The sequence below is a fragment of the Lynx rufus genome, unplaced genomic scaffold (assembly GCF_022079265.1).
Source record: "Lynx rufus isolate CCGP_SWC_20201006 ecotype Redwood Valley unplaced genomic scaffold, mLynRuf1.p SCAF_15, whole genome shotgun sequence".
Lineage (NCBI taxonomy): Eukaryota > Metazoa > Chordata > Mammalia > Carnivora > Felidae > Lynx > Lynx rufus.
In genome coordinates this window covers 46,733,255-46,760,914 of record NW_025814829.1, presented here as the reverse complement: position 1 = coordinate 46,760,914, position 27,660 = coordinate 46,733,255, and the positions used below count along the sequence as shown (strand labels likewise).

The 27,660-nt window shown below is 38.6% G+C and overlaps 1 protein-coding gene across 1 annotated transcript; it reads right to left on the bottom strand.

Moving 5' to 3' along the window:
- Positions 1 to 418: 418 nt before the first annotated feature.
- On the bottom strand, positions 419 to 27,573 carry MRPS14 (mitochondrial ribosomal protein S14). The gene is made up of 3 exons (XM_047076969.1): positions 27,501 to 27,573; positions 16,962 to 17,120; positions 419 to 887 (listed from the first exon to the last, which is right to left on the bottom strand). The coding sequence occupies exons 1-3, from the start codon at positions 27,543 to 27,545 to the stop codon at positions 705 to 707; spliced, it is 387 nt and encodes a 128-aa protein (XP_046932925.1). The 5' UTR covers positions 27,546 to 27,573; the 3' UTR covers positions 419 to 704.
- Positions 27,574 to 27,660: the final 87 nt, after the last annotated feature.

Genomic DNA, 27,660 nt, shown 5'->3' with positions numbered 1-27,660 from the left:
ATAAACAAGAATACAGAAAATATATACTATTCCAACAAAACTTTTCCTCTTTGGATAGATTTTCAGGGGCTTAAAGAGACATTTTGTTCTGAAGGCCACTGAAGATGGAACAAGGAAATATTTAGTGCCTTTTGTTCAGCCATCACACAAAGAAGCCGAGCATTAGTTAGATCATCAAGAACATCGTCTCTACCTTCCGACATATCATTTCTCTAACAATGAGAAATGGTAAAGTGTTCTGCATGTCAGGGAAGCTCAACCCAAGATTACAAGTTGTCACAGATGAGCTACTTGTCCATGAGTTGCATTAACTGTTAGATAAAAATTGCTTTATGAAATCATGTACTTAAAAAATACAGGAACTTTTAGGATGTTATTAAAAGATTAAATGTGAAGGAAAAGGCAGGTATACAGAGAATATGTTCACAATATTTTTTATTACTGTATTCCTTGTACTATGCAGGGAGGCAGTATGTTTCATTTTTAAGTCCAAGAGAAGAGAGAACTCACAGATGGCCAGAGTTCACTGACAGAATGAAACATCCAAATTTCTTAATTTAAAATTAAGAAGTAATTTAACAGTAGGCAGTATCAGGTAGACTAGATGACTCCTACATTGGACCTCTATAAAACCAGGGTTTTGTCTATTAGAGAAGTCTCTTCTTGCCAGACCTGGTTTCCCTGCTCAGTGGGTCCGGAGCTGATCACCACATTGCCCGCTGGATCCCCGACAGTTGCCCGTGGTCTGCTAAGTGACGGAAGACAATGCGACTAAGCCTCCAGCGCCGCTTTACACCACGCGGACGGGACGTCATAACACAGCGATTTCGGATTCTAACAGGACAGCTATCCCGGGGAAGGGCAGCGATTTCTCCATCAGCCACTTCCTAAGGGAAGTCACAACATTATTACACATATCACAGGCATATATTTATTCTATATGCGTAAGTCAATGCTTGGAGTAGGGGAACAAAGGGCTAGATTCACTGATAGAGCCAGTTTGTCCGAAGAACCTTGGACACAGTAGTGAACCCTAACCTTTGGCTAGAAACAGACCAGAAAAATGACAGAAATATTTGGCATACTCCCAATACAATTTTTAAAATTTTACAGAAATTTAACATAGGTACACAAAAATCTACAAACCAGAAGTGTAACAGCTCAGTAACTTTTAACAGAACATCTGAGTAATAAGGAACTAGAGTACAAAAAAAACCAAAAAAAAACCCATGATGGGTACCCCAGGCCCTGGCTGTGCCTCCTTTCAGACACTGAGCACAGACACTGTCAGCTAACAGCTCACCTGATTACTAACACCACAGATGAGCTTTTCTTACTCAGAATTTTATATAAATCTAACCATATAATAGGCATTCTTTTTTATTCATTTCTCTTTGGCTTCTTCCATTCAATAATATGCTTGTGAGATTCATCCATACTGTTTGATTTTCATTGTGTGACCATACATAATTTCTTTTCATCATACTGGAATTCACTTATCCATTCTATAGTTGATGGACATCTGGGTGGTTTCCAGTTTTGAGCTATCATGAATAGGGCAGCTGTATAAATTTTTCTTTCTCTGAATCTTATTTTTATTTCTATTGAAGTACAGTTGACACACGATGTCAGCTACAGGTGTATAACATGGTGATTCGATAAGTCTACACATTGTGCTATGCCCACCACATGCATGGCTACCAACTGTCACCACGCCACACTAAGGCAATGCCACTGACTATATTCCTCATGCTGTACCTTCCATCCCCATGACTTATTCACCCTATAACAGGAAGCCTGTGCCTCCCACTCCCTCTCCTTCCTTGTGCCCATCTCTCCCCTCAGTTTGTTTTCTGTATTTATGGGTCTTTCTGTTTTTAGATCCCATGTATAAATGCAAGCATATGTAGCATTTTTCTTTCACTTAGCATATAATACTTTCTAAGTTCGTCCCTGTTGTTGAAAATGACAAGATCTCATTGCTTTTTATGGCTAAGTAATATTTCACTGTGTATATATATATGTATACACACACACATCTTTATCCAATTTTCTGTCGATGGGCACTTAGGTTGCTTCTGTATCTTGGCTACTGTAAAAAATGCTGCAGTAAACACAGAGGTGCATGTACCTTTCTGAATTAGTGTTTTCGTTTCCCACGGGTAAACACCTAGTAGTGGAATTACTGAATCATATAGTTTTTTGTTTTTTTTTTATTTTTTAATATTTGTTTTTGAGAGAGTGTGCGTGTGAGAGCAGGGGGGGCAGCAGAGAAAGAAGGAAAGAGAAAGAACCCAAGTAGGCTCTGTGCTGACTGCATACAGCCCAGTCCTGGGCTCAGTCTCACAAAATGTGAGATCATGACCCAAGCTGAAATCAAGAGTCAGACACTTAACTGACTGAGCCACCCAGGCGCCCTGAATGAATCATACAGTATTTCTAATTTGAGCAACCTCCACACTGTCTTCCACAGTGGCTGCACCAAATTTATATTCCCACCAACAGTGCTTGAAGATTCCCTTTAACCCACATCCTTGCCAACACTTATCTTTTTAATTCTAACCATTCTGACAAGTGTAAAGTGACATCTCATTGTAGCTTTGACTGGCATTTCCTTATGATGAGTGACGTGGAACGTCTTTTCATGTGTCTGTTGGCCATCTGTTTGTCTTCTTCGGAAAAATGTCTATTCATAGGTCCTTTTTTTTTTTTCCTCTCTTTTTAATTGAATTATTTTTTGCTTTTTTGGGGTGTTGAGTGTAGGAGTTCTTTATATATCTAGGGTACTAACCTATTATCATTTGCAAATATCTTCTATTCATTAGGTTGTCTTTTCATTTTGTTGATGTGCAAAAACTTTTATTGTGGTGTAGTCCCAATAATTTATTTATGCTTTTGTTTCCCTTGCCTAAGAAGACATATCTAGAAAAATGTTGCTATAGCTGATATCAAAGAAATTACTGCCTATATTTTCTTCCAGGAGTTTTATTTCAGGCCTCACATTTAGGTCTTTAACCCATTTTGAGTTTATTTTTGGGTATGGTTAAGTAAGTGGTCCAGTTTTCCAAAAACATTTACTGAAGAGACAGTCTTTTCCCCACTGTACATGCTTGCTTCCTTTGTTGTAGATTAACTGAGTTTATTTCCTTTCCAGTGATCTATGTCTACTTCTGTGCCAGTAGAACACTGTTTTGATTATTATTGCTTTGCTGTTTATCTTGAAATCTGGGATTGGGATACCTCCAGCTTTGTTCTTTCTCAACATTACTTTGCCTACTGAGCTCGTAAGTGGTTCCATAAAAATTTTATTATTATTTGTTCTAGTTCTGTGAGAAGTGCTGGTGGTGTTTTGATAGGGATTGCACTGAATCTGTAGATTGCTTTGGGTAGTATGGACATTTAAACAATATTCATCCTTCCAATCCATGAGCATGGAATATGTTTCCATTTGTTTGTATCGTCTTTAATTTCTTTCATCAACGTTTTATAGTTTTTAGAGTACAGATCTTTCGACTTCTTGGTTTATTCCTATTTAATGTTTTGGGTGCAACTGTAAATGGGACTGTTTCTTTCTTTCTCTCTTTTTTTTAACGTTTTTATTCATTTTTGAGAGACACAAACAGGATGTGAGCAGGGGAGGGGCAGGGAGAGAGGGAGACACAGAATCTGAAGCAGGCTCCAGGCTCTGAGCTGTCAGCATAGAGACTGACGTGGGCTTGGACTCACAAACTACAAGATCATGACCTGAGCCAAAGTGGGCCGCTTAACTGGCTCCCAGGCGCCCTGGGACTGTTTTCTTAATGCCTCTTTCTGCTACTCTGTCATTAGTGTATAGAAATGCAACTAATTTCTGTGAATTAATTTTGTATCCTGAAACTTTACTGAATTCATTTATTACCTCTAATAAGTTTTTTGGTGAAGTCTTTAGGGTTTTCTATATATAATATCTTGTCACCTCCAAATAGTGACAGTTTAACCTCTTCCTTATCAATTTGGATGCTATCTAAACCTAACTTTTGTCTGATTGCTGTGGCTAGGACTCCCAGTACCATGTAGGATAAAAGTGGCAAGAGTAGACATTCTTGTCTTGTTTCGGTTCTTAAAGGAAAAGCCCTCAGTTTTTCACCACTATATACATTCTTGTTTAAGTCATTTGGAAAATATGTGAATGTATTTATTTCTGTTGTCTCCCCATGTTTTTTTCCCAGCTTTATTGAGATGTAATTGACATATAACATTGTGTTAACACATTTAATACATGTATACCTTGCAAAATAATTACTACAATAAGGCCTAATGAACACCTCCATCACCCCAAATAATTATCTTTTTTGGGGGGTGATGAGAAACATATAATATTACTCTCTCTTAGTAAGTTTCAAGCATGTAATGCAGTATTGTTAACTATAATCACCATTTTATATGTTAGATTCTCAGCACTTATTCAGTTTATAAACAGAAGTTTGTACACTTTGCCCAATATCTTCCCATTTCCCCTACCTCCCAGCCACTGGTAACCACCACTATAATCTATTCCTATGAGTTCAACTTCTATCACATTATATATGTAAGTGAGATCAAACATTTGTCTTCCTCTGATTTAATGTAATGTTCCCAAGGTACGTTCAAGTTACTACAAAAGGAAAATCCTACTACATTGGGTGTGTGCACGCGCACCACATTTTCTTTGAATAAATATCTCCTTCATTTGCTGACACATAGGGTGCTTCCATGACTTGGCAACTGTGAATAATGCTGCAATATATGTGGGGGTGCAGATATCTTCTCGAATTCGTATTTTCATTTTCTTCACTCAGAAGTAGAACTGCTAGATCATATGGTTCTAATTTTAACTTTTTGAGGAAACTCCAGTTTCAATAATTAGTGCACCCTTTCTCAGACCTTTTGCCGTGCAGAAGCTGCTTACTTCTATGCAGTCCCACTCATTTATTTTTGCTTTTGTTGCTTATGCTTTTGATGTCATATCTAAAAAATCACTGCAACACCAATGTCAAGGAGCTCTTCCCTTATGTTTTCTTCTAGAAGTTTTACGGTTTCAGGTTTAAGTTTTCACCCATTTCAAGTTAATTATTGGGAGTGGTATAGGATGGAGACCCAGTGTCATTCTTTTGCACATGAACATCCAGCTTCCCCAACACCATTTGTTAGAGAAACTACTCCTCCCCTACTGAGTTTTGGTTCGCTTGTTGGGAATCAACTGGATTGGGTTCTGGGCTCTTGCTTCGTTTCCACTGCTCTATGTGTTATGGAGTATCATACTATTTTGAGTACTATAGCTTTGTAATGAAGTTTTTTTCTTTAAAGATTTTTTTAAACTAATCTCTATACCAAATGTGGAGCTTGAACGCAGAACCCCAAGATCAAGAGTCGCATGCTCTAATGACTGAGCCAGCCAGGCGCTCCTGTAATAGCATTTTAAAAATTAGAAAGTGTGTAGGGGCACCTGGGTGGCTCAGTCCGTGAAGTGTCCAACTTTGCCTCAGGTCATGATCCCCTGGTTCATGAGTTTGAGCCCCACATTGGGCTCTGTGCTGACAGCATGCAGCCTGCTCTGGATCTGTCTCCTCTCTGCCCCTCCCCCAACTCACACATGCACTCTCTTTTGAAAAAAAAAAAAAATGAATGTTAAAAAAAAAAGTCAGGAGGTGTGTAGGTCCTTTTACTACAAAAAAAAAAAAAAAAAAAAAGAAAGCATGTGGCCTCCAGTTTCGTACTTCTCTCAGATTTGCTCTGGCTATTCAGGGGTCTTCTGTGATTCCATATGAATTTTAGAATTTTTTTTTTTTTAATTTCTGTGACAAAGGCCATTGGAATTTTTATAGGGATTGCAAAGAGTCTACAGATGGCTTTGTATAGTATGGACATTTTAATATTAATTCTTTTGATCCCTGAACACAGAATTATCTTTTCATTTAGGTCTTCTTCAATTTCCTTCATCAATGTCTTATAGTTTTCAGTGTACAGATCTGTCCCCTCTTTACATTTATTCCTAAATATTCTATTGATTTTGATGCCATTGTACATCAGCTTATATTATTTCCTATTCAGATTTCTGATGTGAATACCTTTGAAAATTTTTTCTTGCCTGACTGCTCTGGCTATGACTTCCAGTACTATGTTGCATAAAAGAACAAAGAGTGGGCATCTTTTTCCTGTTCTTGATCTTAGAGGAAAAGCTTTCAGCTGTTCACCACTGAATATGATGTCAGCTATGGGCTTATTCTTTTTTTGCATGTTTCTTCCACATGCAGCTCTTTGTTGAGAGCTTTTATCATGAAATAATGTTGAATTCTGCCAAATGATTTTTCTGCATCTGTTGAGACAACCGTATGATTTTTTTTTTTTTTTTTTGAGAGAGAGAGAGAGAGAGAGAGAGAGCGAGCAAGAACAAGTTCAAGTAGGGGAGGGCAGAGGGAGAGAGAATCCTAAGCAGGCTCCACACCCAGTGCAGAACCCAACACGGGACTCAATCCCATGACCCTGAGATCATGACCTGAGCCAAAATCAAGAGTCAGATGTTCAGCTGAGACACCCAGGTGCCCCAACCATGAGTTTTATATTTTATTCTATTAAGGTGGTATATCATATTTATTGACTTGCATATGTTGAATCATCTTTGCATGCCAGGGACAAATCCCATTTGGTCATAGTGGATGATATTGTTAATATGTTATTGAATATGATTTGCTAGTATTTTGTTGAGAATTTTTGCATCTATATTCTTCAGGGAAATTGGCCTGTAGTTTCTTTTTCTTATAGTGTCTTTATCTGGCTTTGTAATAGTATTATGCTGATCTGATAATATAAATTTGCAAGTGTTCCCTTGTCTTTAATATTTTGGAAGAGTTTGAGAAGTATATTAATTTATCTTTAAATATTTGATGGAATTCACTCATAAAGCCATTTATGGGCTTTTCTTTATTGAAAGGTTTTTGATCACTAATTCAATAGCCTTATTCATTATTGGTCAGTTCAGATTTTCTATTTCTCCTCCACTTAGTCTCATTAGGTTGTATATTTCTAGGAATTTACCCATTTTGTCTAGGTTCTCCAATTTGCTGGCATTTAATGAATGGTTCATATCAGTTTCTTATGATACTTTGTATTCCTGTGATCTCAGATGTAATGTTTCCTTTTTCATTGTGATTTTGAGTTCTTGCTCTTTTTTACTTAGTTGAGCTAAAGATTTGTCAATTTCGTTTATCTTTTCAAAATATTAGCTCTTAGTTTCATTGATCTTTAGTGTTTTTCTCGTCTCTAATTTATTTCTGCTTTGATCTTTATTATTTCCTTTTTTTTTTTTTTTTAAGTAAGCTCTACGCCCAGTGTGGGGCTTGAGCTCACAACCCTGAGATCAAGAGTCACATGTTCTACCAACTGAGCCAACCAGGTACCCCTGTGAGTTCCTTTCTTTTGCTAAGTTGGGCTTAAAGTTTACTCTTCTTTTTCTAGTTCCTTAAGGTATAAAGTTTGGTTATTCCCCATATGATTTATGAATCTTTAAAATCTGAAACCTCTGGGATGCAGAGCAAGTAAGAGGGAATGTGGTCTGAGGCTGGAGAATGAGGATAACAGAGCCCTGACATCTGTGGTAAAGATTCTGGCAGCTGGAGTAAGAAAGATGAAAGATCAGGTGAGATTTCCATTTTTATTTATTTTTAAGTTTTTAAATTTATTTTGAGAGAGTAAGACAGGGAGGAGCAGAGACAGAGAATCCCAAGCAGACTCCGCACAGAGATCGATCTCACAAACCGTGAGATCGTGACCTGAGCCAAGAGCCCAACATGGGGCTCAATCTCACAAACTCTGAGATCATGACCTGAGCCAAGACTGACAGTTGGACACTTACCCGACTGAGCCACCCAGGCACCCTGAGATATACATTTTTAAGATCAATTGCAATGTAAAGAATGAATCTAGAAGGGCAAAAGTGGTCAAGATGGAGGAAAAAGATTACTGCAAAAGTTTGCATTAAGGATTTCTTAGAAGTTTATTCTTATATATGTGCGTATTAGTGTGATTGTATTCATTTAAACCTGACAAGTATGATTGATCCTGTGCTAGACTGTAAGAAAGCACAGTAATTATTCTAACATATTAAAAGTGCATAAATTAAATAAGAAAATGCATATAAAATCCACTAAATTGTCAAACTATTAAGCATTAAGAATATTTCCTAGGTACTTTATTCTTTTTGGTGTAATTGTAAGTGGGATTGTTTTCTTAATTTCTTTTTTCTACTTCATTAGTGTATAAAAATGCAATAGATTTCTGTATATTAATTTTTTTATCATGCACCTTTATTAAAATCATTGATCAGTAGTAACAGTTTTTTGGTGGAGTAATTTGGGTTTTCTATATATAGTATCGGGTCATCTGCAAATGGTGACAGTTTTACTTCTTCTTTACCAATTTCGATGGTTTAAGTTCTTTTTCTTGTGTGATTGTTGCAGTTGAATTCCAGTAGTATGTTGAATAAAAGTAGTGAGAGTGGACATCCTGGTCTTGTTCTGGAACTTAGTGGAAAAACTTTCAATTTTCACCACTGAGTATGATGTTAATTGGGGGTTTTTCATATATGGCCTTTATTAAATTGAGGTATGTTCACTTTGCTGAGTTTTATTGTGAATGGCTAGTGTATTATGTCAAATGCATCTGCTGAGATGATCATATGGTTTTTATCCTTTCTCTTGTTAGTGTATCTGATTTGATTTGCCAAAAGTGACCCACTCTTGCATCCCTGAAATAAATCTTTGTGAATGATCTTTTAATATATTTGCTGAAATTGCTTTGCTAATTTTTTTTTAAGGATGTTTTCCACCTGTGTTCATCAGATTTTGTAGTGTCTCTATCTGGTTTGGTACCAGGGTAACTGTGGCCATGTAGAATGAATTTGGGAGTTTTCCTTCCTCTTTTATTTACTGGAATAGTTTAATAAACATTAAGTCTATTTTATTTATTTATTTTAGAGAGAGAGAGAGAGAGAGAGAGCACGAGCAGGGGAGAGGGGCAGAGGGGGAGGAAGAGGGGGGAGAGAGAATCTTAAGCAGGCTCCACACTCAGCACAGAGCCTGATGCTGGGCTTAAATCCCACAACCCTGGGATCGTGACCCATGCCGAAATCAAGAGGTGGATGCTCAACCGACTGAGTCACCCAGGCACCCCTTAACTCTTTTATACATGTTTGGTAGAGGTTATCTGTGAAGACATTTGGTTCTGGAATTTTGTTTGTTGGGAGTTTGATTACCAATTCAATTTTGTTACTACTAACAGGTCTGTTCAAATATTCTTTTATTTATATTAAAAAAAGTTTTTTTTTAAGTTTATTTATTTTGAGAGAGACAGGGACAGCACGAACAGGGGAGGGACAGTGAGAGAGGGAGAGAGAGAATCCTAAGCACAGAGCCAGATACAGGGCTCAAACTCACAAAACTGTGAGATTATGACCTGAGCTGAAACCAAGAGCCGGATGCTCAACTGACTGAGCCACCCAGACACCCTTATTTACTTTTTTAAAAATTTATTTTGAGAGGGGGGCCTGGGTGGTACAGTCGGTTAAGCGTCTGACTTCAGCCAGGTCACGATCTCGCGGTCCGGGAGTTCGAGCCCCGCGTCAGGCTCTGGGCTGATGGCTCAGAGCCTGGAGCCTGTTTCCGATTCTGTGTCTCCCTCTCTCTCTGCCTCTCCCCCGTTCATGCTCTGTCTCTCTGTCCCAAAAATAAATAAACGTTGAAAAAAAAAATTTTTTTTTTTTAAAATTTATTTTGAGAGAGAACACATGCATACATGTGAGCTAGTGGGGGAACGGAAGAAGAAAAGGAAAAGGGGGAGAGAGAGAGAATGAACCCAGGCAGGCTCTGCACTGTCAGCACATAGCCTGATGCAGGGCTCGAACTCATGAACCATGAAATCATGATCTGAGCCAAAGTCACACACTTAACTGAGCCACCTGGGCACCCCTGTTGAAATTTTCTACATCTTCCTGATTCAGTTTTGGGAAAATGTATGTTTCTTGGAATTCATCCATTTGTTCTAGATTGCCCAATTTGTTGACATGTAATTTTTCAAATGTTCTCTCTAATCCTTTGTATTTCTGTGATGTCAATTACAATTTCCTCTCCTTCATTTTTTATTACATTCCTTATTTTTTCTTGATAAGTCTGGTTAAATGTCAATTTTGTTGATCTTTCCAAAGAATTAGCTCTATCATTGACCTTTTCTACTGTTATTTTTTTTTCTGTCTCTATTTCATTTATTTCTTCCGATCTTTATTATTTCCTTCCATCTACTAGCTCTGAGATTTGATCTTCTTTTTCTAGTTTAAGTGTTAGGTTAGGTTGTTTGAGATTTTTCTTATTTCTTGAGGTAGGCCTGTAGGACTTTAAACCTCCCTCTTAGAAATGCTTTTGCCATGTCCTAAAGATTTTGGACTACAGTGTTTTTATTTTCATTTGTCTCCATGTATTTTTTTGACTTTCTCCTTGATTTCCTCCTGACTCACTTGTTGCTTAGTGTCATGTTGTTTAGGCTCCAAGTGTTTGTGTTTTTTCCAGATTTTTCTCTTGTAATTGATTTCTAGTCTCATACTGTTATGGTCAGAAAACATGTTTGATAGGATTTCAATCCTCTTACATTTACTGAGACTTGCTTTATGAACTTACATGTGATCTATGCTGGAGAATGTTCCATGTGTACTTGAAAAGAATGTGTATTCTGTTTTCAGATGGAATGTTCTATATATATGTTAGGTCTGTCTAATGTGACAATCAAAGCCTCAGTTTCTTACTGATTTTCTGTCTGGCTGATCTATCCACTGAAATAAGTGAGGTGTGAAAGCTCCCTACTATTATTGTTTTACTGTCGATTTCTCCCTTTATATCTATTAATATTTGCTTTATGTACTTAGGTGCTATGTTGGGTACATAAATTTTTTTTTTTTAATTTTTTTTTTTTTTCAACGTTTATTTATTTTTGGGACAGAGAGAGACAGAGCATGAACGGGGGAGGGGCAGAGAGAGAGGGAGACACAGAATCGGAAACAGGCTCCAGGCTCTGAGCCATCAGCCCAGAGCCCGACGCGGGGCTCGAACCCACGGACAGTGAGATCGTGACCTGGCTGAAGTCGGACACTTAACCGACTGCGCCACCCAGGCGCCCCGGGTACATAAATATTTATAATTGTTATATCCTCTTGTAGGATTGATCCCTTTATCATTATGTAATGCCTTTTTTTTTTTTTTGTCTCTTGCTACAGTCTTTGTTTTAAAGTCTTTTTTTTTTTTTTTTAATTTTGGACATATGAACAAGTAATTACCTGCTATACCATCCAGATGGAAACATGTGATACTTGGAAATAATGTTCATAAACTTAGGAGACATGCAGGCATTTTTAGACCACTAAACCCAAAGGTATTAAAACAGACTTCAAGGAATGTCCAAATTATTTTTTAAAACATGGTCTAAATTTTTTTCACATTTCTTTAAATGTCCAGTTTTCTTTGGAAAATTTATCCACAATCCTAAATTTTCATTTTATTTATTTTTTAAAGTTTATTTTGAGAGAGAGAAAGCACACGAGCAGTTGGGAGGGGCAGAGAGAGAGTAGAGAGAGGATCCTAAGTAGGCTCCATGCTGTAAGCACAGACCCCAACACGGAGCTTAATCTCCCAAACCATGAACACAACCTGAGCTGAACTCAAGAGTCAGATACTTAACCAACTGAGCCACCAAAGTGCCCCCTAATTTTTCATTTTAGAGCCTACTTTGTATTTATATAACAGAGTGCCCTAAACTGATGTTCATCGAGATACCTTTCTTTAAGCCCTAATGGTTTCTATCTTCCTTTTAAAATGTGTTAGGTATCTCTTAAATTGTTATTCTCAAAAATATTCTGGAGAAAAAATTATTAAACACTGACAAATTCTTCTTCATTTCTGTTACAGGGTAGCAATTGATCATCTAACCCACAGGGGTCTATCAGCTTTGTAAGGTTGGGTTTCTTGTTCTCCTCAGACATAGCTGACTGCAACTCATAAAGCCACAGCTGGCTCCAGCTTCTCCACTTCTGTATTAACTGTCACTGAGACATGTCAGTCTTTGATCTGTACATTTTGACCAGTTTTGGCCTCCAGAGAAGGTCTTCTTTCTTCTCAATTGGCTTCACCAATTTTGCTTTTTTCTTCACACTTAATCCTTATTTGAGAAGATCCTCATCCACAACAACACTTTGCAGATCACTGCATGACTATCAATTTAGATTCACATGCACTGATGTTGTTTTGTTTTTTTTTTTAAAGATTTTATTTTGTTTAAAGTAATCCCTATACCCAACGTGGGGCTCAAACTCACAAGCCCAAGATCAAGAGTCATATGCTCTACCAACTGAGACAGCCAGGTGCCCCTGAACTGATATTCTTGAAGGTATTTTTCAAATATGTGCTTTCTTCAAATTTATTGTCTATGTATTTAAATTTTTTTTTTTTTGAAATTCAAACAGTTTTCTTCTGTTGAAGATGTTGGTTTCTCTGAAGTCTGATCATTTTCTTCATTCTCTACTTTAAGATGTTTTACCAAACTGTAACAGGAATCAAATGAAGATCTAGTTTTCCTTAATCATTCTCTAAGTGTTACACTCATAGGTTGTTTACCTGAACTACTTGTATGTGGAGATGGTGGGCTGGCACAATCCTGTGGAGTGCTAGGGGTGGGCTTTCCATCTTGACAATGAAATCTTGGTTCACCTCTCCCTCTGCCATCCCCACAGTGCAGAAAATGCACCTAAAGCATTGCTACCCTGGCTTTTTTTGTTTTGCACTTCTATTTGCACGGAATGTGTTTCTGCATCCCATCACCTTCAGTTTGTATACATCTTTAGGTCTTGACGTGAGTCTCTTGTAGGCAGTGTACAGATGGGTCTTTTTTTTTAATCCACTCCGTCATCCTGTATCTTTTGATTGGAGCATTTAGTCCAGTCACATTTAAAGTAATTACTGATATATATGCAGTTATTAGCAGTTTGTCGTGTCCTTATTGTTTTTGTAGTTTTTGTCTATTTTTTTTTTCTTCTTTTGTTCTTTTCGCTTGGGGTTTGAGGTCTTTCTTTAGTGTTATGCTTGGATTTTTGTCTCTATTTTTTGTGTATTTACTGTAACTTCTTCATTTGTGGTTACCACAAATGTGGTTACCATCTTATATATAAGATGTTATATATAACATCTTAAGTGTTTAACAGTCTGTATTATGTTGCTGTACCTTAAATTCAAACATACACTAAAAGCACTAAATTAACCCCATCCATGTTTTATGTATATGATGTTATAGTTTACATCTTATTTTGTTTATCCTTAGACTAATTTTTGTAGATAAAACTGATTTTTACTACTTTAGCATTTTAATTCCCATATTGGCTTCATAAGTGATTAACGTACTACTTCTAGTATGGTTGCCAATTTAACCAAAGAGGTGAAAAACCTACCCTCTGAAAACTGGAAGATACTGACGATGACACAAACAAATGGAAAGATATCCCATAGTCATGGATTAGAAGAATTAATATTGTTTAAATGTCCATACTACCTAAAGCAATCTCTAGATTCAATGCAATCCCTATCAAAATACCAACAGTATTTTTCATAGAACTAAAACAAGTAATACAAAAGTTTGCTTAGAACCACACAAGACCCTGAATAGCCAAAGCAAACTGGAGGAACAACAAGGCTGGAGGTATCACAAACCCAGATTTCAAGATATACTACAAAGCTGTAACAATCAAACAGCATGGTATCAGCACAAAAACAGACACGCTAGGTCAATGGGATAGGACTAGAGAGCCCAGAAATAAATCCACACTCATATGGTTAATTAATCTATAACAAGGTGGTAAGGATGTACACAATGAGGAAAAGACAGTCTTTTCAATAAATGTGATTGGGCAAACTGAAGTGCTCCCTGCCAAAGAATGAAACTGGACCACATTCTTACACTCCACACAAAAATAAACTTGATATGGATTAAAGACCTAAATGTGAGAAACTGCAACCACGTAACTCCTAGAAAACAGATAGTAATCTCTTGGACATTGGCTTTAGCAATATTTTTCTAGTTATATCTCCTCAGGCAAGAGAAACAAAAACACAATAAACTATTGGGACTACACCAAATAAAAACCTTTTGTACATTAAAGGAAACCATCAACGAAACAAAAAGGCAGCCTACTGAATGAGAGAAGACATCTCCAAATACATCTGATAAGGGGTTAATATCCAAAAACATATAAAGAACTTATACAACTCAATACCAAAAAAGCAAATAATTCAGTTAAAAAATAGGCAGAAGGCTTGAATAGACATTTTTTCAAAGAAGACATAGATGGCCAACAGACAAATAAAAAGATGCTCAACATCACTAACCATCAAAATCAAAACCACAATGAGACATTACCTTACAACTTTCAGAATGGGTAGAATTAAATAGTGGCATGGATATAGAGAAAAGGGAAATCTCCTGCAGTGGAAATGTAAATTGGTGCAGACACCGTGGGAAACAGTATGAAGTCTCCTCAAAAAATAAAAAATAGAAAACAGTACAACCTAGTAATCCACTACTGGGTATCTGTCCAAAGAAACAAAAACACTAATTTGAAACAATATATGCACCCCTACGATTATAGGATTATTTACAATAGTCAAGATATGTAAGCAACCCAAGTGTCCAATGATAGATGAATGGATAGAGAAGATGTGTATGTATACACAATGAGATATTAGCCTTAAAAAGCAATGAGATCCTGCCATTCGTAACAATACAGAGAGACTTACAGGTTATTATACTAAGTGAAATAAGTAAAACAGAAAGACAAATGCCATATGATTTCACTTATATGCGAAATCTAAAAAAACAACTGAACAAACTACTAAAATAGAAATTCACCCACAAAAATGAAAACCGGTGATTGTCAGAGGGCAGATATGTGGGTATATGGGCAAAAGGGGTGAAGGAAAATAGAAAGAGCAGGCTTCGGTTATGGAATGAGTAAGTCACAGGGAGGAAAGGTACAGCATAAGAATATAGTCAATGTATCATAAATAGCGTTATATGGTGGCAGATGGTAACTACACTAGTGGTGAGGATAGCAATGCATAGAGTTGTTAAATCACTAGGTTGTACACCTGAAACTAACAGTGTGCATGAGCTATACTTCAATTAAAGAACAAAAAAAGGAAAGTACAGCATGGGGAATACAGTCAATAATATTGCAATAACGTTGCATGGTGATTACACTTATGGCTGAGCATGATGTACAGAATTTTTGAATCAATGTGTTAGTTACCTGAAACTAATAACATTAAATGTTACTTTAATGTTATTTGTTATTTTAAAATTAAAGGTATATACTTCCAGTTATAAAAGAAGTACGTCACAGAGATAGGGAATATAATCAAAATATTGTGTAACATTGTATGGTGACAATGACTACACTTATCATTATCATTGTACACAGAGTAATATACAGAATTAGCAAATCAAATATATATGTTGCACAGCTGAAAAAAAATTATTTCCTAATCTCCAAGAGCTTGTGCATGTGTTGCCATTATGAAATAGTTAGTGAATTCTATACACTGACAATTAAGTCAATGAATGGTAGATAGTATGTGCTATAAAGTGGACTGGAGGGGAGACCAGGCTGGAAGTCAAGTTTCATGGAGGCTGTCCTAGAAGAGCTATGAATTATGTATGTATGTACGTACCTATCATATATATATATATATATATATATATATATATATATATATATACACTTATATACCTCTCCTTGTTCCCAAAAAAGATTTAAGTCAGTTTACAAATGAGGAAATTGGGGCACAGGGACAATGAGACAATAGTGTGCACTGTGAAAAGCCTGTAAGTCTGTTAGAGACAGACCTCTGGGACAGAAGTTTGATCTGTATGCTACTTGGTAGGCAACACAGAGCCAGGATCAGTTCCTACAACTCACAGAGTCCTTGAACAGCTATTGCTCGTTCTCATACCAGAGCCATTCCTTGGGGCGGGGGGGGGGGGGGGGGGGTGGGGGTGGGGGGGGGGTCTTCATAAATAACATCCTCCGCAACATCTTAAGTTTTTCTCAGAGGCCTCCTCTTACGACTCCCTAAATGTAAGCAAGTAGCTTAATGCCGTATGGTAAAAGCCATAACCGAATGGTTCAGGACACTCAGTTTTCTGCTGATCTGGCTAATCTGGACAAGATTAAAAAGAATTAATGGTAATGAGTGGCCTGTATATTATTCAGCCAGCTTCTATAAGTATTTTTTTATTTTCCTCTGAGCTTTTGATAGTCTGAGTAGCCTTGAGTTTGAGTTCAGGTTCTCAACAAGACTCATGAATGCAGGTATGCTGTGTCACCAGCTAGGTGCAGGACCCATATGCTTCAGGAGGCCAAACACGGTTGGCATCCTCTTATTCAAGCTAAGGAGTATGAGAAGAAAGTAAACCAGATGGAAAACCACCTCAGCACACAGAGGTGGGTGAAGGAGTTCAGAGAGGCAGGCACCCATTGCCCTGGGTGAGGAACAGCTTAGGCCACATATGAGGCACATGGCCTCAGTCAGCACAGCCTCCCAATGCCTGGAGGTGTTGAAAGAGTGGGAAGAAGTGGGGGAGAGACCTTAGGCCAAAATAACTGTCCAATTTCTGTGTGATTACCATTCACCAGTACTTTCTAAGGATCATCTAATAAACAGTTAAAAGGCTAGTTAGGAATGAAAAGTTCTCTTTAATCTGAAATTCACCAGAATAACTTCAAGGGTATTAATTTAGGTTGACTGGGAGAATTTGATCATATCCTCCAGAAATTACATTGTTACTAAGTTACAACAGTATCAACGGTGCTTTTTGAGAATGATCTTGTGGCACATTGGGACGCATCTTAATTAGCTCACCTGAAGATCTTTTGGCAAAATGGTGTTCTTCCTGAGGGAATTGATTCGAAGCCTCTCATCTGCATACTCGTAGGCAATTTTTCGTCTCTTCACATCACGCAGCATTTTCCAGTCTACATAATAACCTCGAACTTGACCTGAAGCTGAGGAAGGAACCATCTAAAATACAAGGAACAAGGTGAAGGACAGTGAGACCCAGGCTCTGCCAGTGTCTCCCATTCTGTGATCCCTTTTACTATTTATGACCTAATAGCTTTTTTCTAATAATTTTGGATCATTTTAATAACTTAAATAGACTTAATTCAAAATAACTTTTACAAATGTCCATTAAGCCAAAATGGTGGTAATTAATAATGCCAATAAGGTGTGTTGGAAAGTGAAACATTTTCTTAGATTTTTATTATAATTGTTTGACCTTTACTTAGGCTAATAGTGGTTCAAAAACCAAAAAAATGTAAAAAGAAAAAACAGGGTGGACTCTCTCCTACCTCATCCCTTATCTGACCAATGATGACCCCTCCACTTCCAAAGGTATCCATTGTTACTAGATCCCGTATCCTTCCAGAGACCTTTGCCTATACAAATACATATACACCCCCCGTCCCATGTTTCATGCCCTTACTTTTTTCTCATTTAACAATGTATCTTGGAGATCTTTCATATCCATAAGTTAAAAAGCTTCTCCTTTTCTTTAGGTTGTATATTCCACTGCATGGATGTGACATGCAGGTGTCGAGTCAGACGCTCAACCCACTGAGCGACCCAGGCACCTCTAATTTTTGTTCTTTTATATTGTCAAAGGAGTCCCTAAAACTAGCCATTTCTACTAATAAGGCAATTGAGAGCTCTTTATAATTTTTTTCCCCAAATGTAGCCAATTTAAAGGCTTCATTGGCCATTAACAAGTCGGGTCTTATTAATTTTAATATCGACTCCTATCAGTAAGCCTTTTTATGGCTATAATAGAGAGTGCGTATGAGAGTATCTTTGGTTAAGATAAAAAAAAGAACAAAAATTAGGCTTAAGACAGATAAATGTCCACATCCAATGAAAATACCCCCCCCCCTTTTTTAAGCTTATTTTGGAGCTTTCTGAGCAGGGGCAGAGAGAGAGAGAGGGAGAGAGGAAGAGGCGGGTCGGGGAGGGGGAGGATCCTAAGCAAGCTCTGCACTATCAGCATAGAACCTGGTTCAGGGCTCAAACCCACGAAACTGTGAGATCATGACCTGAGCCGAAACCAAGAGTCAGATGCTTAACCAACTGAGCCACCTGGGCATCCCAAAATTTCCCCTTCTTAAAATCCAGCCCCGTCTGTCTGTTTTAACTTCCTCTTCCCTACAAGATTCAGAGAGAGTACTCCAGCCTAATCTCTAGGTTCAAAGTATATCAACTATTCTTGTAAACGCCGAAAGCAGAAAGTGATTTTAGCGGAAGCCTGAGAAACAAACCATAGGGCCTGGTTTACTATGATCAATCCCAGCCAGCCTCAGGCATTTTCATGCACGACCTTTGCAGGTGTATCCTAGACACTGCCCACCGCCCACCAGAGAATTCCTGTCCGTGGAACAGCAGCACACGTTTTAAAGTATAAAGCTAATACTTTATACTAACAGGATTATAGGTGCCAAGGTTGAACCTTATAACCAGAAAGAAGGCTTCTGTTAAAATGCTTTATTTTATACAGACTTTACAACCATCTTTTCATTCTCATTTTCATTAAAAATCTCCCTGATATAAATAAGTAAATCTATTTAAAAACGTGAGCCAGTTCCTTGATATTCAGGCTGTAACACAGTTCTCTGGAGAAAAACGGTCTTTGTCTTACAAATCTCTCCAAAACCAGAAAGTCAAAACCCACCTATCTTTCACAATCCTAAAACCTCACCTATTCTCAAAATGTGCATATTATAAAAGACCAGGATATTGAAACAAAACTGTCCTGTCCTTAAGAAAAAAGGTAAATTTTAAATTGCAATTATCCTGAAGCTCTCATAAAAAATTTTTACATTCTTTCTCTGTCCCTTGAAATGATTAAATCTTATCACATCTCTGAAACGGAAGCGCAGCCCACAATCACCTGAGACTAAAGGAAAAAAAAAGTGGTGGAAAAAGGCCCTTCTATTTTTTTGTTTTTTTAAGTAGGCTTCACAATCTCTACTGACTGAGCCAGCCAGGCGCCCCTTTTAAAATACAAGCTGCTGAAAGAGTTCTCAAGCCCAGACTCCAGCACCTTTGATAACAGACAGATATGCTCCAAATCTCCACCTTGAAGAAAACTTGGATACTTTTTTCTGTAAATTTTCTACCCACCCTCTTCTCTAGGACCTAAGAGCCATTCTTTAAAATGCAAAACTTTAGGGGGAAGTTTTCATCTCCCCCCCACCAAAAATAAATAAATACAAGGAGGTAGTTGGAAATATCAGTAAAAACAAAAGCTATAAATTTTTGTTTACATCTCATCTATGTATTTGTGTCCATCTATGTTGTAAATATGAGATATTTTCTCTAACTCCAAATGATACTGCTAAAGGAGCAGTAAAGGAGCTCTATTTAGTTGGTTTGAAGGCAAATGCTTGGAAAATTTGGGCATTCTAAAACTCTCAGAAAACTAGAATTTAACCCAAATGTTTTTCAAGTTCATGGGATCTGAAAACAGATGTGATATGAAAACTAGTTTAGGGGTGTCTGGGTGGCTCAGTCAGTTAAGCATCCGACTTCCGCTCAGGTCACGATCTCATGATTCTTGAGTTCAAGCCCCACATCAGACTCTTGAGTTCAAGCGCCGCATCTGTGCTGACAGCTCAGAGCCTGGACCCTGCTTCGGATTCTGTGTCTCCCTCTCTCTCTTTGCTCCTCCTCAAAAATAAACAAACATTAAAAAAAAGTTTAAAAACAGACAAATCTTTAGTTACCACCATTAAATATAAAACTTTTATTCTACCTGTCGCTTACAACATGGCCACCAAAAAATAATAGCTTAGGGATAATGGCAGACTTTGTCTAATGTTTAATCAAGTTTTGGTAGGTAATTTAAACCTAATTGCTTAACAAATAAAAAGTTTTAGGTAACCTTTTAAAATAGTGTCCAAATCTTTTTAGTAACTTGAAACCTTAAAGTTTTGCTAAGTTAAATGACAAGTTAAGATAAATTCATTAAATATCTAGATCCTTTCCAAATAGGACAAAATACTAAAACATTAAATACTAAACACAGGTTTATCTTTTGATTACAGAGAAACTAAAAGATATTTAGGTGTGTTAATGCTACATTAAAATATTTAGGGGCACCTGGGTGGCTCAGTCGGTAAGTGTCCGACTTCAGCTCAGGTCATGATCTCACGGCTCATTTGTGAGTTTGAGCCCCGAATCAGACCCTGTGCTGTCAGTACAGAGCCTGCTTCAGATCCTCTGTCGCCTCTCTCTCTACCCCTCCCCGCCCACTCTCCCTCTCTCAAATATTTTTAAAAATTTCAAAAAGACATACATGTTTCTAGAAATTATAAAATGTATTCATAAATTTGCAAATTTAAGGAATGCTGGTTACCAGACCATTCACAATTGCTTACTTCTTACTTTTCACTAGAAATTAGTTTCTAAGTTAGAAATTCAAATTAATATATGTAATTAAAACTACTAAAAATAAGGGAAACATTTCCATATGTCAAGGAAGTAGGATATGTTTTCACTAAAAAAAAAGTATGAGAATTAGAGATGAATTTTTGTTAAGGGGAAAACAAATTAAAAACACATGATAAAACAGAAATGTAGGGGAAAAAAGTTATAGGTTTGTTGAAGTCTTTGAAAAGGAATATTAATGTATGATCAAGCTGGTTAAGATTAAAATGAAATTATTTTATAAAATGAGTTTTAAGGGACACCTGGGTGGCTCAGTCTGTTAAGGGACTCTTGATTTTGGCTCAGGTCATGATCTCAGGGTTCCTGAGTTTGAGTCCCACCTAGGGCTGGGGTCAGTGGGGCTCTGCTCAGGATTCTCTCTCCCTCTGTCTCTGACCCTCCCCCTGCTCAAGTGCCCATGTACACACTCTCTCTCAAATCAATAAACTTTAAAAATAAACAAATGAAGTCTTTGACCTGGAATATTCTGAAAGATTTGCTAATATATAAATGGGGGGGGAGGAGCTGGGGGAAAATATGTAAAAATAAGTAAAATATGGGAAGCATTGTCAAATAAGTAATACTAAGTCTTTACGTTGTATTTGTAAGAGTGTGGCACATGTAGATCAAAGTGGCATTTTGGAAACATTCTTAGAGAAAAACAGTTCTTGAGCCCCACTGGAAAAGACCTTACCTAGTACTCCTGACCACTGACGCTACAGCAAAACTAAAACGTATTAAGTGCTGGGTACACAACACACAGCTTAAAAAAAAAAAAACAAAAGCTCCACCTGACCCCTGGTCCTTACAGATGCTGCAGACCTCTAAATCAAATTGACAAGAAAGAGAAGTGGCTGGTATTGAGGTAGACTGCTTCAGTCCAAGATGACAGATCGACTTCATACTAAAAATCCATAATCCATCCTCCTTTTCCTTTACTCTGGCACTGGCCTGGAAAGATTAATGTCCCCAGCTGTATCTCCCAGGCTGTTGCTAAGAGGGCACAACCTCTTTAACTTCAGGCTTAGCTAAAATCTAACTGGGCTTTTAACTTTTCACAAGCAAAATAAGACATCTCATCAGTCGATTCCCCTGAATTTACACTGTTGAGTTAAAAAGGGCCTATTCATGACTCAGAATTCATTCCTTTTGACGGGTCCCTATTTCTCTGGTTAGAGATATACATAAATGAGGCTGTGATCAAGAACTGCTCCTTAATTCTTAGAATTATTGCAAAATCTGTTGCTAAAGCAATAGCAGCCCAATAAAGATCCTTAGACTCTCGAGTCAAAGCTGTCCTTCATAATAAAATAGCTCTTGATTATCTTTTATCTGAGCAAGATGTCTGTGCTTATGGCCACCACCTGCTATGCTTAGATTAACACTTCTGGGGAAGCTGAAACTCAATTACATAAGATCACAGAACAAGTCACTTGGCTTAAAAAGGTAGCTCTTTGCATGGGGTCTTTCTTTGAATTAATTTTGATTGGTTTGGGTCTTGGGAACCATAGCTCTATAGTACACTCCATATATTCAAATTACCTTGCTTCTAGTAATCATAATAACTTCTGTGGTGCGTTGTGTTCTCTTAAAAGCTTTAAATGCATGTTCACAGCTGTTAACCACCAAGCAAATGATTTCCCTAAGACCTGAAACATCTGGGGGCGCCTGGCTGGCTCAGTTGGTGGAGTGTGCGACTCTTGACCTTGGGGTGGTGAGTTTCAGCCCATGTTGGGTATAGAGATTACCTTAAAAAAATTTTTTTTTTTTCAACGTTTATTTATTTTTGGGACAGAGAGAGACAGAGCATGAACGGGGGAGGGGCAGAGAGAGGGAGACACAGAATCGGAAACAGGCTCCAGGCTCTGAGCCATCAGCCCAGAGCCTGACGCGGGGCTCGAACTCACGGACCGTGAGATCGTGACCTGGCTGAAGTCGGACGGACGCTTAACCGACTGCGCCACCCAGGCGCCCCACCTTAAAAAAAAATTTTTAAAGGACTTGAAACATCTAAGGAACAAAGAAAATGACATTTAAAAAATTGTGAACCTGAAGCCATGACTTGTGAATATCCCAGAGATTAAGCCATAACCATATGGACAGGCCACACAAGGGAATAACAAAATCTGCGAGAACTTGAGGTTGGTAACTGAGAGTGGCGTTAATGCCTTTAATTTTGATCACATTTCTGTTAAGCTGAGAATTAGATCAAAAGGGGGTAACTGTAAAATAGAAAACCACAGACCCAAAATGGCATCACTTAGCCCTAGTCTCTAATCTAATTGCAGTTTCAATCTCCCCCAGAAAAGCAGTCTTAACTAGTCAGTCAAGAATTTTCTTTTTTTTTTTTTTTTTAATTTTTTTTTTTCAACGTTTATTTATTTTTTGGGGACACAGAGAGACAGAGCATGAACGGGGGAGGGGCAGAGAGAGAGGGAGACACAGAATCGGAAACAGGCTCCAGGCTCTGAGCCATCAGCCCCGAGCCTGACGCGGGGCTCGAACTCACGGACCGCGAGATCGTGACCTGGCTGAAGTTGGACGCCCAACCGACTGCGCCACCCAGGCGCCCCAGTCAAGAATTTTCTGATGGGTGCCAATGAGTGCCACATGGGCCCTCCATCCCCACCCCAAAGGAAGATGACATCATCTGCACAAGGCCCAGTGCTCTTTCCCCCTAAGGGAAGGTGATCTTACCTTTTCTTTTGCCGATAACTTTCTTGCCCCACCATCCTTCCTATAAAAAATCTTCATTTTGTACAAGTCCTAAGAGCTTCCCTCTACTTGTTAGATGGGATGGTGCCTGATTCAAGATTACTTAATAAAGTCAATTAGACCTTCAAATTTACTCACCTACAGTTTGCTTAACATAATGCAGGCATAGATTGTACAAGCCACTAGAAACTCAAGACTGTCCCAAACCAGAGTAAATGCTATATGTTAATTAAATTTCAGCTATAGAAAGTAATGATGGCTTCCAATAAAAGCTGTTTATAGAAGAAATATATGTACAGAATAATAAAGAATATAAAAGTGAAAATGAGACTACTGGAAAACAAACATTTTTTCAATCTATTAATAAAAGATAAACTGAATGCCTTCAGTGCTGAAATTCTCATGGTGAAAGACAACAATTCTCCAATCACCTTTGGAAATAAACACAAATGGAATTTCAATATTGATTTGACATAACTGAGTCAAACGAATACCATGGTCACTGGGGCTGGGCTAGAAACAAGTGTCCTGGAAAAAGGACCTTCAGTAAGGCTCTGAAGGGACAGAATTTTTATACAGCTGGGGGGTGGGGGGAAGGGAGAAAAGGTGAAGTTTGTCCAAACCAAAATAGAAAATGAATAAGATATATTCATAAGACAAGCGGAGATCATTTTGGCTGAAAGAAACAATTTATGTTGAGGGGCATCACAAAGTTTGCTTTTACCTACGAAACTGAAAGTTAAGGAGACTTAGAACTCAAAATTAAACATTCTCCTTCAATTCTTTTCCAAACTATTTCTAATCAACTTCCTCTCTACCATCTCCTAACAGGTTTCTATTTATTTTAAAACCTCTCATTTTTTTTTATTTTAATGTTTATTTTTGAGATAATGCAAGAGACAGAGGGGCAGACAGAGGGAGACACAGAATCTGAAGCGGGCTCCAGGCTCTGAGCTGTCAGCACAGAGCCCGACGTGGGGCTCGAACTCACGAACCCTGAGATCATGACCTGAGCCGAAGTCAGACACTTAACCAAGCCACTCAGATGCCCCTAAAACGTCTCTCATTTTAAAACATGTCTCGTTACTAACTGTATAATTTTTTTCTGACTAGAAATACACTCTTAAAACATTTATTGGTCGGTTACATTATTTCTTCTGTGAATGTTTTATGTCCTTTGCCGACATTTCTATTATATTGTCAATATTTTCTTATTGGTTTCTAACAATGCTGTATATATGAAGACTGCAATCTATTCTGTTCTATACACTTTCCTGTCCCCTTCTCACCCCTTGTCACCTCCCAAAATGCCTCCACTGGGCCCTCTTCAATTCATGCTGTATGGTCATCAATATCTTCTAAATCCTCAACTTCTCTTACCATCTTCAGATTTTTGCTCTAGCTGAATCTTGAATCCCTCCTGATAGCCTCCCCTATAGTTTTGTTTCGTTTTTTTTCCTCTCCCACGACTGGGTGTAGAGGTGTGAGGGAAGTGTACTGCTCGCTCTTCAGGGCAGCTCCCAAACCTTCCTTCTTGAAAGGAAGCTGTGACTTTAATGCTTTTGGGTTATACCTCCCACCACCCCTCACTCCTGCACTCAACTACCACTTTCATTTTTAAATGAATCTAGATCCTGGCTCACTGTTACTCTCTCCAATATTATTATTTTTAAAGTAGGCTCCAATGCGGGGCTTGAATTCATGACCCTGAGATCATGACCTGAGCTGAAATCAAGAATAAGATGCTCAGGGGCACCTGCGTGGCTCAGTCGGTTGAGCATCCAGCTTCCACTCTGGTCATGATCTCGCAGATGGTGAGTTCGAGCCCTGCATCAGGCTCTCTCTCCTGTCAGCACAGAGCCGGCTTTGGATCCTCTGTCCCCGCCCCTCCCCTGCTCCTCTTTCTCTTAAAAATAAACAAACATTAAAAAAAAAAAAAGAATCAGATGCTCTCTGATATTCTTGTCCTAATTCCTGGTGAGCCAATATACATGAAATTATCCCCTGATCTCTCTGTTCCTCGAACCCCTCTCCTCCAGTGACTTTTGTACTAACTTCCTTGCCCTGAGTCTTTTATCACCATTAAGTGCAAGCCTTCTATCATCTCAGTTTTGTGTATCTCATTCTCTATTGCTTATTTCTAGCTTGTTCCTTCAAACACCCCAATAACAATTCCTGTGAGGTTTTTAATTCATTGGTCCTCCACCTTTTCTTTTTTATTAAAAAAAATTTTTTTTAACATTTATTTATTTTTGAGACAGAGAGAGACAGAGCATGAACGGGGGAGGGCCAGAGAGAGAGGGAGACACAGAATCTGACACGGGGCTGGAACTCACAGAGCGCGAGATCATGACCTGAGCCGAAGTCGGAGGCTTAACCGACTGAGCCACCCAGGCGCCCCGAGCCTACCACCTTTTCACTGTCAGGTCTTGATTTCCTTTCTCCCCTTACCCAGCCTGAAGTCCATAGCGTGTAAATACAATGTTGTCTTTCATACATCCTCAACTCTCTGGCCCCTAACATCACTATACTTGCTACAATGCTTGTTACTAGTTTTCCTGTCTACTCCTATTTCACACCATTTCTTCTTTCCTTAAATCCCTAACACCTGCTCCCATATCCTCACATGCCACTGATCACTTCTCTTTAATTATAGAATTAGAAGCAATCAGAAATTTCCATAAATATCTGTTACATCTACCCACTTACCAGAATCTGTAATCATATGCTGTATATTCCCTCCTGTTATTAAAGATCCATTCTAAGATAGTAGCCGCTAACCACATATTCTACCAAACACTTGAAATGCAGTAACTAGTGCAACTGGAGAACATTAATTCCTAATTTAATTCATTAAACATTTAAACTGAAGCAGCTGTAAATATCAAACAACTTTATTGTTTTGGTAGGGCTACATTTTCCATGTTAATAGCGGAAGATTTGGCATCCAAACAGATGTGCCGGAAGTAAAATTCAAACTGGATTTTGAAGGGGCGCCTGGGTGGCGCAGTCGGTTAAGCGTCCGACTTCAGCCAGGTCGCGATCTCGCGGTCCATGAGTTCGAGCCCCGCGTCGGGCTCTGGGCTGATGGCTCGGAGCCTGGAGCCTGTTTCCGATTCTGTGTCTCCCTCTCTCTCTGCCCCTCCCCCGTTCATGCTCTGTCTCTGTCTCAAAAATAAATAAAACGTTAAAAAAAAAAAATTCAAACTGGATTTTGAAGATCTGGTATGAAAAAGAATGCAAATATCTCATAAGTCATTTTCATAGATTACATATGGAAGTAATATTCTGGATACGCTGGCTTCAAATATTTTATTAAAATTTTCATGTTTCTTTTTGCCTTGTTAACATAGCCACTAGAATGTTTTAAGTTACACATGTAGTTGGCATTATATTTCTATTGGACAATGCTACCGCAGGTGATGAACTGTCCATGTTCCTTAGACCAAATAATGGAACAGGGACCCATCACCTTCTACCTACACAAGGGCACAGCTCCAGCAATTCTTCCCTCTCTTAATTTTTCCCAGGCTACAGGATCTTCCGCTTTAACACAAAAACCTGCAGTTAACTTCTGTCACGTGAAAAAACAAAGACACAAAACACTCTTAACCCACCTGTCCTTCCAGCTACTGACCCATTTTTCGGCTCCCCTTTGGCAAAACATCTGCAAAGGTTCGTCGATACTCGTAGTCTCCCAATTTCTTTCCTCATTCTCTCTTGAACGCTTTGGCCCCTACCACGCCATTAAAACTGCTATGATGGAGGCCCCAACCTCCACACTGCTAAAACCAATAGCCAGTTATCTCCCCCCTTTTAATTGGTCTGGCAACTCTGAGCAGAGGGCTGACCACTCTGCTCCCAGAAATTCTGTCACCTGCCTCTGGGCCACGACACTCTCCAAGCTTTCCCTCTCCCTCGCTGAACGCCCAAGTCTTTGCTCGACTCTCCTTGCTTAACGTTGGGAATCCCTCGGGCCTCAATCCACGGACTCCTACTCTTCTCCACCTGCACTAACTTCTTACAAATCGGCGGCAACCTGCAGCTTTCAATGCCTGTCAGTTATAGGCTTACGAACACCAAATCTGCAGTTCGGACCTCCCCTGAGACGGGTCCACACTGGGCACTGCAGTTGGTAGAGTAGTAGGGAACCCATGGGTTTGGGGATTCAGTGGGAAGGAGGCATGGGGTTAAGGGCGCAGGCCTGACCTGCCGGACCGTCCGCAGCAGAGAACCCAGCATGGAAGCCGCCATATTACCACCGCAAACGCCGAGACGCCGCAATTTTATTGACTACCGAATACGGCGCGGACGCGAGGGGCGGGGCGGGGGGGCGTGTCTTTAGGCTACCTCTGGAGGGTTTATTGGC